The sequence below is a fragment of the Anolis sagrei genome, chromosome 3, assembly GCF_037176765.1.
Source record: "Anolis sagrei isolate rAnoSag1 chromosome 3, rAnoSag1.mat, whole genome shotgun sequence".
NCBI classification, from domain to species: domain Eukaryota; kingdom Metazoa; phylum Chordata; class Lepidosauria; order Squamata; family Dactyloidae; genus Anolis; species Anolis sagrei.
Genome location: NC_090023.1, coordinates 18,339,862 through 18,361,272, shown reverse-complemented (window position 1 = coordinate 18,361,272; position 21,411 = coordinate 18,339,862). Strand labels below are relative to the sequence as shown.

Here is a 21,411-nt window from a genome sequence, read left to right as displayed (position 1 = left end):
CCAAATTGCCTCAGGTCATCAGATCTGCCCCTTGTGTCTATAAGGGCTTCAAAAGGCCAAGATTGTCCTAAGCTGTCTTCAGTCCAAACATTTAGGGCCTAAAAGGACATTTAAGGATTTACTGTATAAGTTGAACTCACATATAAGTTGAAGAGAAGTTATGGGCCCAGAATTTTATGGATTTTTCATATGATCCATGCATAAGTTGAGGTCATTTTGCAAGGAGGGGGAAATGCCAGCGCCATTTCAAGGTGCTTGATGCATCAACACAGCTCTTTCCCACCCAAGCATTCAAAAAGGGTAGAAGTGGTGGCATGGTGGAGAAAATAGAGAGTTGGTACTCCTTTTAGCTTCTCCTGGTATGGATTAAACTCTCGCGTTTTGCCACTCTAGTCATAGTTGGTACCTTTTAAAAATGAGATTTAAGGTACACTGAATAAGTCAACCCAGGGTTTTGGGGTTGATTTTTTAAAAGTAAAATGTCTAGATTTATACCTTAGCACTTTCCAATAGAACATGGGTTCTCAACCTGTGGATCCTCAGGTGTTTTGGCCTACAACTCTCAGAAATCCCAGTCAGTTTAGCAGCTGTTAGGATTTCTGGGAGTTGAAGACCAAAACATCTGGGGACCCACAGGTTGAGAATCACTGCAATAGAACCTCAAAACCAACTGGAAGCAAGCAAAGGTGTTGTAAAATTGCTACAAGTCAGTCCCCACAACTTGCCGTCCTCAACATCTTGGTAAGTATATCTTAAGCCAGTTACAGTTTCTGTATATCTTGACAGACAACACTAGATAGAATAAATTACACTAATCTTCAAAATTGGCTAATAATATTTTACAGAGCCGTGACAATATTTACAGCCTGGTAACTTCTGTGGAATGATTTGCAAAACCTGCTGCAAACTCTTTAAATTGCTATTTGGCAGAATAAACCCCTGATGATTGCAAAGAAAGACTGCAATTAGGCATGAATATGCAAACTGCTGACAAATGGATGAACAAAGTCCATGTGTTGTCTCCCAGGAAGCTAGGAAAGATGCAAGTACAGTTGGCTTTAGGAAATTATTTTCATATATTTAGAAGGAAATTTTTTTAAAAAAAACCAAGAACAGAAAAGACCGCAGCTTAGAAAGTTTACTGTAGCAAATGCGTTTGCACTGAAGGTACCTTCTGTTGAACAGTTCTGCCCACAAGCTGTCTGTAGGATATAGAACATCTCTCGAGCATGCTTGCCACCTTGAAGCAGAGCAGTCGGAAGCAGAAGAAACAAAAGAAAAAACAAAACCAAGATAACAGAATGCAAAAGGGGAAAAAAGCGTGAAGAGAAAAGAGAGAGAGAAAGAGAGAGAGAGAGAGAAATGAGGGACAGCCAATCTAAGTTACCATCAAAATACATTTAGAAATGAGATTAGCAAACTATGGTCAGAAAATTTAAATGACAAGACAACATTAGGATTGCGAGTCAATCACATATTATGGAAGAGAAAGAAACAATCCAGCCATACAGCTTAGCTAAGGCATCAAAACCAAAGCATGAAGGAAGTAGTATAGTAGTAGTATATTAAGTTCACCATTTTAATCCGGGGGGAGTTAATCACTGGTTAGTTTACCCCTTATTAAAATCTAGACAATACTTATAAGGAAACATGGCTTGATAGCACTCTGCCCAAGCTTACCGACTATATCAAACCACAGTGGGATGTTAGCAGGTTGTACAGAGACTACGCCAACGATTTCGGTCACTCTGTCACTTTCCATAACGGTGAAATTGTAGAATGGTTCATCAAAAGTCAATTGGACTGGGGATGGTGGTGGCTTCTTAATCCATTCAATGTGGAGGCGTGCAGTTGAAGACTTCTGTGGCCGGCCATTGTCAACTGCTTTTATCTGTTGCGTATGGAGAAAATATATAGGTAACATTGGCAACACTTTGTGTACAAGTTTTGTCCATATTTTCCCCCTTAAACGGTGGTTCTCAATCTCTGGATCTTTGGATGTTTGGGATCTCTGTGGACTGACCACAGTGTCTGGAAACTCTTGAGAGTTGAAGTCCCAAACATCTGGAGGACAAAATATGAGAACCATTACTCTGAAACAAACTACTTGTCCATACGCCTCTTGAAAAGCTTTAGCTAATCAGTAATTTGCCTATATAAAATACTAAATTTTATTATTTATATATGTGTTTAAAGCAGTTATGGTTGATCTTTGGTCATCCAGATGTTTTGTAGTACAACTCCTACAAGCCATTGACCTGTGGGACTTTCCGGAAGTGGAATTCTGAAACATGAATCGAGTCAAAGATTCTCCATCCCTGGATAAATGATGAAAGAATGAGTTTAACCTGCTACACTGAAGAAAAAGTAGACCTAGATTAATCTATTTAATCTATATAATTAATCTATATACTAGAGACCAATTTGGGGACTAATCACCATGAGGTACCTAGTCTACTCAGTAGCCAAAAGGCAGAGTGGGAAAGGTTTTCAGTTTACAATGCACGTGGTTACATTTCCCATAACACAGCCAGGTTCACAATCTGGATGTGTTCCAGGATCCAGCATTCAACTTGGGTGTCCAGGGATCATTTGTATTTAAGGCTAATGTTATCAAGTGTGACTGTTTCTAGAGATATCAGGCCTGTGTTAAGTTACATCTTGCCTACACTACCATAAAATATTTTACATTGGATTGCCTTTGACAAGTATTCAATGAGACCAGTTGATCAAGAATGCAATGGCCAGAAGCTGAACTGAAGCCAATTATAGGGAGTATGTGTCTTGTACTATTAACTTGGGTTAACAGTTCTCATTCTACCGAGGATCTATCCGCAATTCTTGGCATTGGACTTCCCAAACAAAACATGATTCGGATTATACCTCGGTGAAGAATATGCTTCTGGATTCAGTTTTTAGCCCTAAGTTTAAAGTTACTCTCCAAGGTGCTGAATCCTGTCTCCTGAAAATTCATGTTCCTGGGAGCCATGAAGTGTTATTAATACTGAAAATACCTGGACTTATTGAATGTAATCAGTGCACAGTATTGAGAATTTGGACTGATTTGTTTTTAATAAAAGAACTAAGCATGTATGGATATATATGGGCATGTTTGTGTGGACATGTATGCAAGTATGTGTATGAAAACAAAATTGACCTGTTTGCCCATCCTCAACAGTGAACAATATGTTCTCCGCAAGGCTGCAATTGAATCCAGGAGAATATGAATCCAAAGGAGGTGCCAAATCCCAGCCGCAGCCGCAGCTAAAGCAGGATCCGTGGGACACAGACCTGGGCTGCACTTTGTGTTATGAGCCTGTTGTTGTTCATTAAATTCAGTCCCAAAGAGACTAAGTTCACAACGTGAGCTGTGAAAAACATCTGTTTACAGTGTACTTTACCTTTATGTGGAAATCACTGCTAAAGCTTTTTAAACAAGAAGGGTTGTAGGGTGTGGGGGGGGGGGGGGAGAGGGGTATTGATTTCCATGGCACATCAAATGATCCCTGTGCTTATACAATACTTCACTGTTTATTATTCATTTAGGCATGGTAACTCCATTTCAGATAAAAATCATTTTTAAAAAGGATCCAAATTACACATCCCAAGTAAAAAGAAAGAAAGACAACTCTCGTGTTAAGCTGAGGTTGCCTAGTGCTCTTTATATTCATTTCGATCTAAACTGTGCAAATACAAATTAAAAAGCAGTGCAGCTGATTGACAAAAGCATCTGCCAGAATGCTCCTTTTTGAATGCAAACACCTGAAGTCAAGGCAATAAACAGGAAGGCTAAAAACCACAGTTCACAATTCGGCATGCTGTTAAAGAAAGGTTATCCTTGCGTCTTAATAACAAAGGAACTAGCCAAGATTCTAGCCCCATCCCTCAAATAGGTTGGGATACTTTGTACCTTGGATGACTCCTTTACAATGTGGAGTAACACTGCATGGTTTGGACTAAAATCAAAAAGGAATTTGTAAAACTAGGAATGTGGATGCTACCAGCTGCTACTGCAGTATATGTAGATGCTTCAGAATATGCAAGTAGTAAGGCAACCTACTCAATAATGTATTTGTTAGATTCTGTACTAGGATATTACTACTACTACTACTACTAATACTACTACTACTACTAACAACAACAACAACAACAACAACAACAACAACAACAACAACTTTATTTTTGTAGGCTGCCTCCATCTCCTCAAAGGGACTCGGGGTGGCTTGCATATGGCACAATGTACCCAAAACAAAACATAAACACAAAATGTAATAAAAGATCAAACCAATAGCATACATAACAATAATTTAAGCTCAAAACAGGGCCCAATAACCTATGGAAAGAACTGTCATAAAACATGGCCAGCTGTATACAGGAACAAGGGAACAGGATAATGCAAGCTGTCACTCATAAACCAGGGCATGGGACAAAAGTGCAGTGCTATCTCCCTTGGCCTAGACATTCTCAAAGGCTTATCAAAACATCCAAGTCTTCAATTTCTTCTGGAAGGAGGATAGTGTGGGGCTGAAGTTTTGAACTAGTTTTCAGAATAGCCTCATTTAATAGATTGTATCACAATATAACTACTTTCTATAGCTCCACTGCCTGCCAGTTTGTTTCTGGGCACAATTCAAAGTGCTGGTTATGACCTTTCAAGCCCTATACGGCTCAAGTTCAGGCTATTTGACTGACCGTATTCCCTTGTACAAACCTGCCCAGGCCCTGAGATCTTCAGAAGAGTCCCTTCTCTCTGTCCCACCTCTATCTTAAGCTCAGTTGATGGGAACGAGAGAGTGGGCCTTCCTTCTTGCAGCTGCCCCTCAACTCTGGAACTCCCTTCTTCCCAGGGAAGCCAGAATGGACCCTTCCCTGCTGTCCATCGTTCAGGAGGTAAAACCTTTTTATTCGGGCAGGCTTTTAAAGCAGAAGGTGTTTAAGATCAAGTCAAGACATGCTGTGGTTTTAGCTCTGAATATATTTTTTAATCAGATTTTATGGATTTTAATTGATTTTTTTTAATACTAGAGATTAATTCTGTTCTAATGTCTGTAGATTTTAGATTGGATTGAAATGCTTTTAATGTAAGCTGCTTTGAGTCTCTTTTGTGGAGAGAAAAAGTGGGGTATAAATAAGCATAATCATAATTTATAAGATTGAATGCCTCTTTTGGAATTTCTAGGTCCTCTACTACCAATGTCCCATGAGTTCTGACCACAAAGTGGTGCTGTAGGACACAGAGGTTCCCAGAGAGGTGGAACCTCACGCAAAATAAAATATATATGTGTTTATATGTCCCCGTCCCCGTCCCCCCCCCACACACACACACACTTTTTGTAGGGTCCTGCACACCTAATCCCAATGAATGTGGAAAGCTGTTTGTAATTTGAGTTGTGGACTAGAATCCCAGGAGACCAGGGTTCAAATTCCTACTTGGTTATAGAAACTCATTGGGTGATCTTGATCAAGTTCCCTTTTCTCAGCCTAAGAGGAAGGCAATGGTAAACTCTCTATCAGAACATCTTACCAAGGTGAGTTTGTTATAGATTCGCCTTGGGAGTTCCATAAATGGGGAAGAATCTGAAGGCACACAGCAATTTTTCAAAGTCTTTTGAATTACAGTAAAGCTGGAAATTGACCCCTCCCTGTCACTTTTTTTTTGTCGTGTCAGGAGCGACTTGAGAAACTGCAAGTCGCTTCTGGTGTGAGAGAATTGGCCGTCTGCAAGGACGTTGCCCAGGGGACGCCCAGACGATTTGATGTTTTTATCATCCTTGTGGGAGGCTTCTCTCATGTCCCCGCATGAGGAGCTGGATGGAGGTGATAGAGGGAGCTCATCCACCTCTCCCCAGATTTGAACCTGTGACCTGTCCGTCTTCAGTCCTGCCGGCACAGGGATTTAACTCACTGTGCCACTGGGGGCTCCTCCCTGTCAGTAATCAGATGTCTGAGTCAATAAACCCTCATTAGCAAAAGAAAACAACTCTAGAGAAGAGGGAAAGCCACTGGCAACTGATGGCATTCCTAAGAATGACTACAAGTGTCATTTCTAGCTGAGGACTCTCTGTGTTGAGTGTTGTTCAGTCTCTCATTCCCAACATCTCTTCAAACACAGATCTATTTTTAACAGAGTCAAACACCATTGATTTATTGTAGCGATTCAATAGAAAAAGATGAAGACCATTCTAAATGGATTTTGAATTGAGTACGACATCTTTGCTGATATTTCAGATGGAATATAACTACATAAAGACGTTGTAAAATTAAAACTTGCCCTTGGAATATAAATGTGCTGCGTGCACTTATTTGAGTCATAAATGCTTACGGTTAAGATATCATAGCTCCCGGCAGAGAACTGCTTTCTCGAAGAGACCATTCCAGTCTTTGGGTCAATGAAAAATTTCCCATCATCGTTCCCATCCACAATGCTGTAAGAAATCTCCGCATTCGGGCCTTCATCTTTATCCACGGCGAAGGCTCTGTAGATGGGCTCTCCCCTCTTCTTGCGGTCCCGCTCCGGCAACTTGATCTGATAGACTTTTTCGGGAAACTGGGGCTTATTGTCATTTTCATCCAGAACCTGAATCACCAACCAGACTGTAGATTGCTTGGCTGAGGTGCCTCCATCTGTTACTGTAACCTGAGGGGAAACGGTTAAGACAAAAGCAAAAAAGAAAAAGTTTATGTTGTGAAAAGTTGACTTGACAGAATGGTGCCAAATGAAATGAATGAAATCCGCAGCAGCCTTTTCTCAGAAGACACAGGAATTGTAACAGATAGACATGGCTTGAAAAAAAATATGTAAGTGGCCTAAATTCTATTCTTAGCCCTGACTACAGATGAGCTATTGAATCAAATGTATGTATGTATGCATTTGTTTATTATATCCTGCTTTCCTCCCAATAGAGGATACAAATGGACTTATATATGTGTTGACTCGCCATTCACCAATGAATCCAATGAGTCTACTCTAGCTAGGACCAAGCAAGAAGGAATCTCGCCAGGACATTAACAAGTGGAAATGTTTTTTTTAAAAATTAAAACACAAACAGCTTGTTAAAAATATTTTTTTAGTAATTATGTGGGAAGGACTCCTAGAATTGCCCAGACAGTTCAAATCCGAAAGGTTGGCAGTTCGAATCTGGGAAGCGGAGTGAGCTCTCACTATTAGCTCCAGCTTCTGCCAACCTAGCAGTTCAAAAACATGCAAATGTGAGTAGACCAATAGGTACTACTCCAGTGTGAAGGTCATGCTAGTCACATGACCTTGGAGGCATCTACGGACAGTGCCAGCTCTTCAGCTTAGAAATGGAGATGAGCACCACCTCCCAGAGTTGGACATGGCTCGACTTAATATCAAGGGGAAACCTTTACCTATACCCTTACCCCAAACTTTTGCACACTCTGAAAACACAATAATTTAAAAGAATTAATCAATGTAATTAAAAATAATGCCCACATCCCCAACAGGCAAATGGTAGAAGGAGGGAGTATTGTCTTCTCCTGTTATCTTATGAGAGCATCTAAATTTTCAGTGGCTGCATTTAGTAAGAAATAGCAACAAGAAATAGCCTTTTACATTCACTGCCCATTGTCAAATTCATCAGAGAGGGTTTCCTCATAGCATTGTTATCACAGTGTGACTATGGGATGCTTGCCATGCCAGGAGTGTGTTCACAAAATCATAGGACTGTGTCCACTTCAACTCCTTGCCATGAAAGAATCCAGTATCAAAGGCCTTCTAGTAGATGGTCACCCAGCCTATGTTTCAAAACCTCCAAAGAAGATCCCATCACTTTCCAAGGGAGTGTACAGGCAGTCCCCGAGTTACAAACATCCGACTTACAAATGATTGGTAGTTAAGAATGGGGGTGAGACAACAAGTGAGAGAAATCTACCCTTCGGAAGGGAAATATACTCCTGGAAGATTTATCATGGGGAAAAGGTGTCTCCACTGAAGCTTTCTTAGCAATCCTTGTTTCCACAACAAGCCACATTTTTCAAAATGCAATTGTGACAGGAACAGAAAGTGAAGTGAAATCTTCTGAACAGGGGCACAAACAGGAAAAAAAATCACAGGGATATTAACTCTTCCTTATGCTACCCAAAGTATATGTGTGTGTGTGTGTGTGTGTGTGTGTGTGTGTGTGTGTATAAAATATTTGTTTGTGGGATTAACATAACTCAAAAACCACTGGGCGAATTGACACCAAATTTGGACACAATACATCTATCAGGTCAATGAGTGACCACCACTCATAAAAACTCTGGAAAACACAGCAGAATAGACTTTAAAAGCCAAAAAAACAAAAAAAACCCCATTACAATGCATGCTCAAAACCACACACACACACATACATGCAAACACACATATACACAAATATATACACACATATATACACACACACAACGCATATACACAGACTGGGCCACAGCAACTCATGGCAGGGGACGGCTACTGTGTGTATGTATGTATATATATATATATATATATACACACACACACACACACACATACTAGCTGTCCCTTGCCATGCGTTGCTGTGGCCCAGTCTGTGTATATGTGTTTTGTGGGTGTGTTTATATGTGTGTGTGTGTATATATATATATATATATATATATATTTGTATGTGTGTATGTGTGTTTGCATATATATGTGTGTGTGTGTGTGGTTTTGTGCATGCGTTGTAAAGTTTTTTTTTGGTTTTTTTTTTTGGCTTTTTAAGTATCTTCTGCTGTATTTTTCAGTACTTTTATCAGTGATGGCCCCTTGTTGGCCTGACAGCTTAAGAACAAACCTACAAGGCCTATCTTGTTCGTAACCTGGGGACTGCCTGTATTCCATTATCTCTAGCATGGAATTTTGGTTTTTCCCTTGAGTTGGTACTGCAATCCTAAAAGTCCCTTTTGGCCACAAGAGGGTGGACTAAGCTATCTCAATGCCATCACCCAGGCATCATAAACTGCAGCGAACATGTATAATGGGGTCACAAATATCAGGCTGTTCAGAAAGACAAATGATCTATACCACTTGTAGAGAACTATAGATTTTGCTGCGTCAACTCTAGTTATTAACTGGGCAAGTAAACCTACACACACACACATACACCAGCTGCACAACTGCATACCCCTGAAATCTATTTTGTCACTAATAATTTTCTGTTCTCTGACTTGGAATGATACAGCCATACATTAAATGCTATTTCTGCAATTCTACACTTTGCTCTGCAAGTATTTGTTAATTTTTGGGAAAAGGCTTTAAATGACTTTGGATTGAAGAGAGAAGATGGACAGAAGGGGGGAAAAGTGACGCTGAAATATCATAGTAATTTCTCTTTCAGGAGTATCTTGTCTACATTGAGAAATAAGATATACAGGAGACAGGAAGATCTTGTTCACTTGAAATACTAAGCCAGGATTTGTTAACATGAGCTGCAGCTTATTTGTATTTGTTATTACTACAATTCCAGATTCAATAGGAGATGCAGCACGGTGGTCATTCTGATCTTGGAAAAATGCAACAAAACTCAGATTGGATACCATATATACTCGAAGATAAGCCGGGTTCTTCAGCCCTTTTTTTGAGCTGAAAAAGCCCCCCCCCAAAAAAAAAACAAAACAAAACAAAAAAAAACCCTTGGCTTGTAATGGATTTAAGCTGGTCAGAAGGGCCTGGAGGCCATGGCTTGCAATATATGATATATTTCTCTCTCCTCTTCCCCTCCCTTGACAGTGTGTTTTCTTTTCCAGTCAAAAGGGAAGGAAGTAGGGAAAGGAGATATATTTCATGTCCTCCTTGTTTGTATGGCTCTCTTTCAAACCCACTAAATTTCCTGACTTTTTTGTGTATCTAAAAACATTTTGTTCCCTTGGAAGTCTTCCCCTCATATGTTTGCAGGTCTTTGCAAATCCTATACACATAGAGATATCTAGCGATTTGCATGTATATCTGTATCTATATCATTATTTTTATATGAATTTCCCCCTCACATATTTGCAAGTCTCTGCAAATCCTATATAGATATAGATATGGATAAATGTATACAAATATTTTATTTATTTATTTCGGGCACTTCTACCCTGCCCTTCTCAATCCCGAAGGGGGGAACTCAAGGCGGCTTACAACCAGCACAATTCGATGCCAACAATTCAACAGATAAAAATACATAACAGCAATAACCACAATAGTTAAAACATTCAATTAATACAATAACAACTAAAAAGCCAATCTAGTGGACAACGTTCACCGAGTTCTAAAATCCGTAAGTCCTTTCAGCATTACCATAGTCCTTTCCAAATTCTGGTCGTCATTACCTTGTCAGTCTGCCAGATTACCCAAAAGCCTGGTCCCATATCCATGTTTTCAGCTTCCTTCTGAAGGAGAGGAGGGATGTTGATGACCTAATTTCCCCAGGGAGTGAATTCCACAGGCGAGGGGCCACCACTGAGAAGGCCCTGTCCCTCGTCCCCACCAACCTCACTTGTGATAGAGGCGGGGCTGAGAGCAGGGCCTCCCCAGAAGATCTTAAACTCCGAGGTGAGACATAGAATGAGATACGTTCGGACAGGTACGCTGGGCCAGAGCCTTATAGGGTTTTATAGGTCAAAACCAGCACTTTGAATTGTGCTCGGAACTGGATCGGCAATATATCTGTATATATCTCCCTCTGTATGTATGTATATGTGTGTATATATAAATAATTTTATATATGAATTTCCCCCTATATATATATATATATATATATATATATATATATAGAGAGAGAGAGAGAGAGATGTCTAGATACATATATGAATATAGATATATAGGGCTTGCAAATATTGCAGGAGGGAAATGCACATAGAGAGAGAGAGAGAGGATTTGCAAACGTTTTGGGGGAAATGCATATGTGAAATTAATACATATAGTTATAGATCTATATCTAACTCTGCATTGTTTATATAGGCATTGAATGTTTGCTTGTTATTATGTTGGAAGCCGGTCTGAGTCCCCATGTGGAGATAGGGTGGGATGCAAATGAAGTTCTATTATTATTATTATTATTATTATTATTATTATTAAATTGTTGGTACCATATTGTTTTTGTTGACCCTCCTTTTCCACTTAACAGAGCTAGTTTTCTGTTTTTCTTTGAAATATGGTAAATATTCAAAAACATTTAACCTACTGATGCCACAATTAATGTAATTTTATTGGTATCTATTTTTATTTTGAAATTTACCATCAGCTGTTGCATTTCCCACCCTCGGCTTATACTCAAGTCAATAAGTTTTCCCAGTTTTTTATGTGCTAAAATTAGGTGTCTTGGCTTATATTCGGGTCGGCTTATACTCAAGTATATACGGTATATAATACTTGAATGGGAAACTGAAAATTATATGCATGGTATCTGATGTCCAAGAAAAAAAATGTTATATAAATAAATTGTATCTTATTTCAAGTAAAAACTAAATTCGCAAGGAAGGTGGATAGAAAACCTCCAAGTGATTTTGAAGAATAGAAATAAAACTAACAAGGGATTGGGTGATTTGGGGGGAAAGCATGGCATATTGATAAATCTATTGAGGAAAGTTCTCGTGGTCTTTTAAGTATTCTTTATGCAGAGATTCAAAGCCATCAAACAAGATGGGGGTGGGGAAGACTTAACTAAACATGCCAACACAGCAATTAAAGAGGATAGTAATTAACTACAGTGGGAAGCCAATGTAGTCAAACCAAGCAAAATGCAATATTTTGCCTTCAAACTATCTAACGTTGCTACTGTGGGAAATGGTATATGTTAAGTTTTCTTTTTGAAAAAGCAAAATCTAAATTACTTCCATTTAAACAAAAAAAAACCCTCCGATTTTCCCTCACTTCTCTAATGTTATGAAAGTGAAAGCTGATGTAGAGGAGGAGAAGGCTGCAATAGATATGGATTTTCTTCTTTTTTTTCTAATGGCTGACATGACTTCTATCTCCTGGAAGCTGATTGATCTTGCATTATTTATTTCTATGATAGCCCTGCAGCTAAATTATCAGCAATTCCATTTTAGACTTCAATTCCATTTATTAATTTAACTCTTTCCTCTCCCTTCCAGCCTTGCCCCAATTATTTGCTCACTCAACTGTACTTTATGGCAATATATTTTTCAATAGTTATGATATATGTATCTCCATGTTCCCTGAGGCCATGCAAGGAAGTTTTACAGTTAGGAAGTTGTCAAATTTCAAATAAAAGTTACAGCATCTTTCAGAACTCATGAGCACAATAGAACTTCCTATGTAGTATTTTTCAATCCCACTATTATCTGAAAAACATTATTTATTTACTTACAGTGTTTATATTCTGCCCTTCTCACCCCACAGGGGGCTCAGGGCGGATTACAAGGCACATATACATGGCAAACATTCAATGCCATAGACATACAACATATATAGACACACAGAGAGAAAGGCTATTTAACATTCCAGCTACATGAGGGTATTTCGGCCACTGGGGGAGCTGTTGCTTCACTGTCCACTTGTAACACCAATGGAGTACTTCCTCATTCTTTTGCACGCTGCTAGAGATTTTTATGGCATTGTAAATTAATTAAATTAGCCTCCCTGCATAAAGCGGTACCTAAATTTCCTACTTGACAGATGCAACTGTCTTTTGGGCTGCAAAGGTTGACAGCAAGCTAGACAAATGTTTGGGAGCGTACCCCGATCTGGGCTGGCTTCAAATTCATGACCTTTGGGTCAGTAGTGATTTTAATGCAGTAGTGATTTTAATGTAGCAGTGATTTTAATCCAACAGTTTGAGGGACTGTGACCTGACCCTCTGCTTAAAAAGTTTGAAGACCCCTGGTTTAAGGCTTTATAGGCTAAAGCCAGCACTTTGAATTGTGCTCAGTAGCAGACTGGTAGCCAGTGGAGCTGGAGTAACAGGGGGTTGTATGCTCCCTGTATGTCATTCCATTGAGCAATCAGGCTGCCAGCTGTTTGACTACTTGAAGCTTTCAAACAGTCTTCAAAAGCAGCCCCACATAGAGTGTGTTGCAGTACTCTATTTGAGATGTAACAAGAGACTGGCTTCTCAAGGTACGGGCGCAACTGGCACACAAAAATTGTGCAAAAGCTCCCCTGGCCACCACTGGGGTTCCAGTGATGAATCCAGAACTTCCAAATTGTAAATCTGTAATTTCAGGGGGAGTATAACCCCATCCAGCAATCATGTAGACAAATACATTATCTTGTGTCAGTATAAGAATGGAGTAACCCAACCACAACTTACCCTCTATGGTCCTGTACGAGCCTAGAATTTTAGACAAAAAAAATCATCCTCCTCCAGGCTGCCGCGGCACCAACCAGCCCAGACGGGCTTCACCATCACCCTCCTCCTGGCCGTGGTACCAATGGGCCCAGGAGGACACCACCATCGCCTTCTACCAGACCGCCGTAGCTCCAGTTTATTTATTGTTGTAATTGTTTGTTCGTTTTGGCAGTGAATGTTTGCCACTTTTGTTACTTTTGTCTGTAAACCACCCGAAGTCCCTTTGGGGGAATAGGGTAGGTTATACATAAATAATAATAATAATAATAATAATAGTTATTATTATTATTATTATTATTATTATTATTGGAAACACAACAAGATGAGTCCACAGCAGACACTCTGCTGGCTGTTGAATTGGATCACACGTCGGACACTATTATTATTAAAGCAGGATCAAAATGATGTGTAGACTGAAAAAGTAGATGTTAAACAGACTCGAAATGATTCCAAACCAGGGACATTAAGTACCATCTTTCATTGGATCAATTTCTAGTGGTGTATCAGTATACACAGACATTGTAGCAAGGCAGCATTTGCCAATTAATCTACAGAGCAAGAAATTTGCCAATTAATCAACAGTGCAAGCAATGTTATGCCTCTTAATGTACATGAAGTTTTCTTAACACATTCCTCCTTCAGAGCATGGAATCTGATAGCTCATTAATTAGGAAACTGCTTTGCCTAGCTGCAGGCAATTCAGAAGTATGTGATGTGAGTGTGTAACAGATTGACACAATACTACGGAATAGTTGGGAAATGGTCAAAAATCTGTTTATTGAGTATTAGAAAATCCTGAGAAGAATCCTGAATTGAGAAGAGTCTTCATGGTTTGGGACTTATTCTATGCAAAATTTGCACATCGTTGCTTTCCTTGCACTGTTCTTGACAGAAAAGGTACATCATATAGCTATATCTATATTTATATCTATATCTTTTCAAAATATGTCTGCAACTGTAAGTAGTCTTTGAAAATTACATTGTCTGTAGAATCCCATAGAGAAATGTTTCTCAACCTTCCTAATGCCGTGACTCCTTAATACAGTTCCTCATGTTGGTGACCCCTAACCATAAAATTATTTTTGTTGCTACTTCATAATAAATGTTGCTATTGTTGTGAATTGTAATGTAAATATCTGATATGCAGAATGTATTTTCATTCAGTGGATTAAATTAGGCATAAATACCAAATTTGCTCAAATTTAAATACTGCTGGGATTGGGGAAAATAGATTTTGACATTTGGGAGTTGTAGTTGCTGGGATTTATAGTTCACTTACAATCAAAGAGTGTTCTGAACCCCACCAATGAGGGAATTGAACCAAACGTGGCACACAGAACTCCCATGATCAATAGAAAATACAAGAAGAGTTTGGTGGGCATTGAGTTCTGGAGTTTTAGTTCACCTACATCACCTACATCCAGAGAGCATTCAAACAATGATGGAGATGGACCAAACTTGGCACAAATACTCAATATCCTCAAATGTGAACACTGGTGGAGTTTGGGGAAAATAGACCTTGACATTTGGGAGTTGTAGTTGCTGGGATTTATAATTCCCCTACAATCAAAGAGCATTCTGAACCTCACCAACAACAGAATTGGGCCAAACCTACACAGAACTCCCATCCCTTGAAGGCACATGAGCACCATCAGAAATATATGTTTTGTCATGGTCTTCGGCGATCCCTCTGAAACCCCTTCGCGATCCCCCCAGGGGTCCCAATTCCCAGGTTGACAAATGCTGCCATAGAGGGAATGTGTGCTATAGACCATGCCCAACCTTGCCTAGAAAAGCCCTATGAAATTCATGGGATCTGCATAAGTCAACAGAGAATTGACTTATGCAGGTCAAATATACCCACATTTGAGGCACCAAAATGTGTGTTGGCCAGTGTAATAAATGAGACTGTTGGTATATTCTCAGTACATGGATCAAGTCTCCGATAGATTCCCCCCTCCTATGTGGGGTCCCCCAAGGTGCAATTCTCTCTCCTCTCCTCTTCAACATCTATGTTAGACCCCTTGTTAGTTTGGCTCGGAGTTTCAGTCTGGACTTCTACCAATATGCGGACGAAACCCAACTCCTCCTGCGCCTGGAGCTTGGAGCAACATCAATACCAGACAATTTCATCCTATGTCTGGAAGCTCTGTCGAACTGGCTATGTGCTAGTAGACTGAAGGTGAACCCGGCAAAGACTGAGATTCTCTGGCATGGCCGCCCGGCAGGTCTGACTCCTCCGTTGCCCGCCTTCGATAGTGCCACCCTATCTCCATCGACCACTGTTAAGAGCTTAGGTGTTGTCCTGGATTCGCAGCTGACAATGGAAGCTCAGGTCACTGCTGCCAGCAAACAGGCCTTTTTCCATCTACAACAAGTGAGGCAACTGGCACCCTACCTATCTGACGAGGCTATGGCAACTGTCATCCATGCCATGGTCACGTCTAGGCTGGACTATTGCAACACCCTGTATGTTGGCCTTCCGATGTCTACAACCCGAAAGCTTCATATCGTACAGAACGCGGCAGCCAGGCTACTCACAAGAACGCCCATGAAATGCCATATAACACCAGTGCTGCAACATTTACATTGGCTTCCAACTGAGTACCGTGACCTGTATAAGATGTTAGTTCTGACCTTTAAAACTCTTTACAGCCAGGGTCCATCGTACCTTAGGGACCGCCTCTCCTTCTCCCATCATCGGAGGTTGCAACGACCAGCCCAATGCAACTTACTCTATATACCGGGTCCTAGAAAAGTGTACTTGGAAAGGACCAGACGCAGGGCTTTTTCTATTTCTGCCCCTGCCTTATGGAATTCCTTGCCGCCCTACATGAGAGCCATGCATGACTTAGGGCCTTTTACTCAAGCACTTAAGACCTGGCTTTTTACTAGAGCATTCGATCCCGGTTAATTTTTAATTTTTGGATGTATGTATTTTATCTTTTACAATTTAACTGTAAATCGCCTAGAGTATTCTCAGATGGAGGGTGATTAATAAGTAATTAAATGATGATGATAGTCAAAATTTGCATAAACTTGGTCTTTGTATTTTTTCTGAACAAAATCCTATGATTTTGTTGCAAAAACAGTATTTTTACTTTTCCATGCCTAGCAATGGCAATCCTACATGCAGGACATTTTTAATATTCCAACCCAAGCATATAAATTTGGAGTGACTTTCTCAAGGGGTTATTTCTCAGCTTTAATGAGGGCCCTTTTCATGACCTTTACATTCTTCACAAAGTATAAAATGCAAACCCACATATATCATGTACAATTTCTATTAGCTGTTTCTTGCATATATATACATACATACACACACACAAACCCAAGAAAGGGTTGATAGCAAGCTGCACGTGATTCATCTTCTAAAATTGGAGAAGAAAAAGCCTCAGCAGTTTGGACTTTTTTTATTGAGAGGCACGAGTTTTCTTGCCATTCTCATCTCTTTTCAAATTGTCCTTATTAATCAAGGTTGTGCTGAGGTGGCAGTAGCAACTAAAGAAAAAAGTTTTAAGACTTTGAAGGATGCAGCATTGCAAAAATAAAAAAATAAAAAATAAAGGTATTCCACACCTGTGAGTCAGAAATAGTTTACTGAGAGAAACTGCAGCAACAATGAAAAATGTTCACAGGGCACCACATAAAAGACAAAGTTCATATGGGCAGCATGAAAAAAAAAAGGGGAAATATAAAACAAAGCAAAAAAGCCAAGCTAAGAGATGCATGGAAAATAAATCAGGGCATAAAAGGTTTGTTCCACTCCAAATTCCAAATCCATGCATGCCTCAGTTAACAAAGCCCCTGCCAAAGAAGTTCCTTATTACAAAACTTTTGTCTCACCAACCAATATCCAACTTTTTCTCCCTGTCCTCTGTCTAACTAAAGATCTTTTAGCAGCATTAGCACTGTTAAGGCTGAAGAAACAATGACATTTGGTGTCAGACTGCAGGAGTGGATCTGCAATAAAAAGGGATGCAGGGCGGATTACAACACACATATACATGGTAAACATTCCATGCCATAGACACACAACATATATAGACAGACACACAGAGGCTATTTAACAGAGGCTTTATGAGGGTATGCTTGAATTCCAGCCACCGGGGGAGCTGTCACTTCACCATCCACTTGTGACACTGATGGAGTACTTCCTCATTCTTTTGCACACTGCTGGAGGTTTTTATGGCATTGTAAATTACTTAAATTATTCTACCCATATAAAACGGTATCTACATTTCCTACTTGACAGATGCAACTGTCTTTCGGGCTGCAAACCCTATACGGCTCCAGTCCAGCTTACTTATCTGAACATATCTCTCTCTACATTCCACCTCATAATTTAAGATCTACTGGGGAGGTCCTGCTCTCGGTCCCACCAGTGTCTCAAACGCGTCTGGTGTGGACGAGGGACAGGACCTTCTCGGTGGTGATCCCCCGCTTATGGAATTCACTCCCCAGCGAGATTAGATCAGCATCCTCCCTCCTTATTTTTAGGAAAAAACTAAAGACGTGGTTAGTGGGCACAACAGTCCTCCCTCGGGGGTGAGAAGGGCGGGGTAGAAATGGTCTAAATAAATAAATAAAGGTCGACAGCAAGCTAGACAAATGATCAAGAGCTTACTCTGACCCGGTCTGGCTTTGAACTCATAACCTTTCAGTCAGTAGTGATTTTAATGCAGCTGGCTCCCAACCAACTGTGCCATAGCCTGGTCTACTCTATTTGGATCCTACTATAAGCTATATGTGCCTACCTACAATAGGCAAGGTAAACAGCAGGTGGTTAACTGAGTAATGTATGTTTGAATTGATTATTTAAATGAACATGGCTAGAAATAATTCCTCTTGGGTTATATTCAACCCTTCTGTTCCCAAGCATTTCAGATAAGTGATACTCAACTTGTATTAGAAAGCTACTAGGCTAGACTAAGCTAGATAAAATAAATAAATTAGTTGATTGGCATCGTATAAATCAAGTTTAATCTGGGGCCAATTAATAATTACTCTTTAATCAGTGACAGGACCCTTTCTTTTTTCAAAACCTACCTAAAAAGTTCCAGCTGTTTTTAAACTCCCCGCATAGCTTCATGTGATCAGGTATGGGAAGCTTTTAAATCAACTATAGATATCAAGGAGACATTCTCTAACTTAGACTGACTCTACTTTGATGGATAATAGTTGTTCAAAACCTCTTGTCTGCGCACTTCAGGGGATGAAGTATCTCGCAGCCTGACTCCTCTTAGAGCCCTTGTGCCTGCTGAGAGGTACGCTCAGACTACAAAGCTCATCACATTACCATCTTTTCGCCGTCACATCTACCATTCGTTTTCTATTCACGCAACTTGCTTGATTCCAATCTCTCCAGCCAGCGGGAACTAAACACCTTCCTTCAAAGTTTCTTTAACATTATGGTGATTGCTATAGAATTCTAATCGCTTCCCTTTCAAGCTGCCGCGTTCAGATCTATGGAAGTGTATGCAGGACCTTGCTGTAGTGAGGCATTCACTACTCCCCTTAGCTAATCCACCATTCCCTCTTGAGCTCTTATTAACAGCCTGGAAGGGCATTGCTCCTGTATTCATCTAAGCTTTTCTCCTCTCCAAAGATCCTGTCTGCACCCTCATATTGCACATATCTAATAACATATCCAGTAACATTGCACAAGCAGGGTCTGAGGTTACATCCACTCAACCTGTATCAACTACAGCATCCAAGTCAGCGTGGATCTCAGCAATTTTATCCTCAAAGTTGTATGCAAACTCTTCATGCAGAGCTGTCAAATGGTTTGGATTTTGCTCTTGTGGTGCAGAATGGAAATGACCCTTGCCACTCAAGACAACCCCATTGCATGGCACTGTGCAGATGCAATCGTGGCAATGAAAAAGGATTTATTCACTGGCATCACCATTACGGTATAGGCCTTCCACTGAGCTCTAGCCCATGTCCACTGTCACTCTAGTGTCCGTTTCACATGTTTCATCACTGCTAACTCTCCAGTGAACCAAGATGTAGCCTTGCCTCCTTTCCATGGGAGTGGACACTACTACAAGAGTCTCGCTTATCCAGCCTTTGCTCATCCAAAGTTCTGTATTTTCCAACGTAATTTGCCTCCCGCCCAGAATAATTCCAGGGTGGGAAAAAGAAAGAACCCTTGCCTGTTTTGGTGCTAAATTCGTAAATACAGTAATTACTACATAACATTACTGTGTATTGAACTGCTTTTTCTTTCGATTTGTTGCAAAACATGATGTTTCGGTGCTTATTTTGTAAAATTATAACGTAATTTGACATTTAATAGGCCTTTCCTTAATCCCTCCTTATTATCCAACATTTGTGTTTATTCAACATTCTGCCGGCCCATTTATGTTGGATAAGCGAAACTCTACTGTATATGATAGGCTATCACTCATGGATGAATACAATTGTCTTCTAAGGGTAGAGTTTTGGTGACTGATCTGTAAGTGACTGTAGAGACCTATTCTGGATCCATGTGGTCTTTTACAATGAGAACATAGATTTCCAGGTGGAAGGCAATCACAACAAGGGCTTGCTTGACACACCTCCCTCTTGGCACGTTTATCCTTTTTGCCCTCTATTTGTGTTATCATTGCCAACAGCTGACCTCCAGTTAGAACGCCTGAGTGCCAAGGATTCCCAGTTCTTGGTTAGGAGTGAATTTGTCCATGACCTAACCATTTCCCTCTTAGTAACCTCTTAGGAATAGTAGCGGCAACCCACAGTGGTGGGAGAAGGAGATTTCCAATAAGCCTCACTGGCAACTCTGCCGCTCCCCTTGCTTGAACCGCCTCAGTTTCTCACAGAGCACAGAGATCAGATAAGGCTTCAACAGTAGTTGATGTCAAGGTAACAAGAAATTCTCCAAGAGGTATCAGAAATCATTCTGAATCCATATGCCTCCAGAAGTAGACTATCTTAATTGCCCAGTCTCACCCCTGCAGAGGCTCTAAGTTCCAGCAAATCTAAACCTCAACAAGACGTGTGTGGTTGTCCATGATAATAGAACTATAGAAAGTTTTTCCACACTCAGATCCCTATCATCCCATCATGCATAGAAAACTAGGTCTACAATGTGTCCAGCAGCATGGATGATACCAGACACTACTTGGGAAAGACCCATGGTTGTCATGGAAGATGTGAAGTCCTAAGTAGCTTCTAAGGCCGGATCCAGACAGGCCTTTATCCCAGGAGAATCCACGTTTAAAAAAACATAGATTTTCCTGGGGGCCTGTCCACACCCACCCGAGAAAGTACGTGCTTTCTGGGATGGGTATCCAAATGTTCTCTCGGGACTAGCCCAAGAGAACATCTGGAGGCCCTACCCCACTCACCCCAAGGCCCCAGACCCCTTAGAAACGTAATAAAAACTGACCAGGCCCCCATTACAAGCCACAGTGAGCTCTCCTGGTGTGTAGAAATGATGTGCCAGGAGAGTGGGGGGGGGGAGCAATTTTCCTCCCCCCCCCCCCCCCCGGCGCATCATTCCTATGCGCTGGTAGATCTCGCCAAGGCTTATAATGTAGACCTAGTAAATTTTTATTACTAGGGTCTTGGGGCTTCGGCGGAGGGCGGTGGGTATTCCCACAGTTTACTAAGCTTATTTAGTGGGAATACTGTCTGGACTGCAGTATTCTGCAGTCCAGACACCGGAAATAGTGGATTTATCCCACGCCTTCCAAGAAGGAACAGAATAACTGCACTATCAAAACAATTAACTACAAACCAGGGATTTCCTGGTTTGTACCAATTTAATTTGGGACTGTCCAGAATGTTGTCTGGACAGCCCCTCCTTTATTGCAGGAGTTACCACAATAAAGGTCCTGTCTGGACAAGCCCTGAGAGACAAGTCTTTGAAAGGATATTGAAATCTTCCAGCACAGTTAGCTGAAGTGTGTCCAACATCACTGCTGAGGCAGCTCAGGAAAAATGAAGTGATACACCAAGAGACTTCTGCCCCAGCCACTGATCTTTTAGTATACACATTTAAACCCAACAGACTGTGAGATGGAGAACTTGATGTGGAAGATGAAACCCTGATAGACCATTACAGCTCTTTCCTTCCCCCCCCCCCCCCCCGCCTCACCTACTGCTTCAT

General features: G+C 40.6%; 1 protein-coding gene across 7 annotated transcripts in view; it reads right to left on the bottom strand.

The window, feature by feature from the left end:
* The window catches only part of FAT3 (FAT atypical cadherin 3), a 695,104-nt gene that overhangs the window by 175,203 nt on the left and 498,490 nt on the right, over positions 1 to 21,411 (bottom strand). For 5 of the 7 annotated variants that reach the window (XM_060771117.2, XM_060771116.2, XM_060771120.2 and 2 more), the window contains 3 exons: positions 6,323 to 6,637; positions 1,681 to 1,891; positions 1,172 to 1,240 (listed from right to left, as the gene is read on the bottom strand). In XM_060771117.2, the coding sequence (XP_060627100.2) occupies positions 1,172 to 1,240; positions 1,681 to 1,891; positions 6,323 to 6,637 (595 nt within the window). The remainder of the gene's footprint in view (positions 1 to 1,171; positions 1,241 to 1,680; positions 1,892 to 6,322; positions 6,638 to 21,411) is intronic. The other 2 variants (XM_060771119.2, XM_060771121.2) reach the window with 1 other exon arrangement.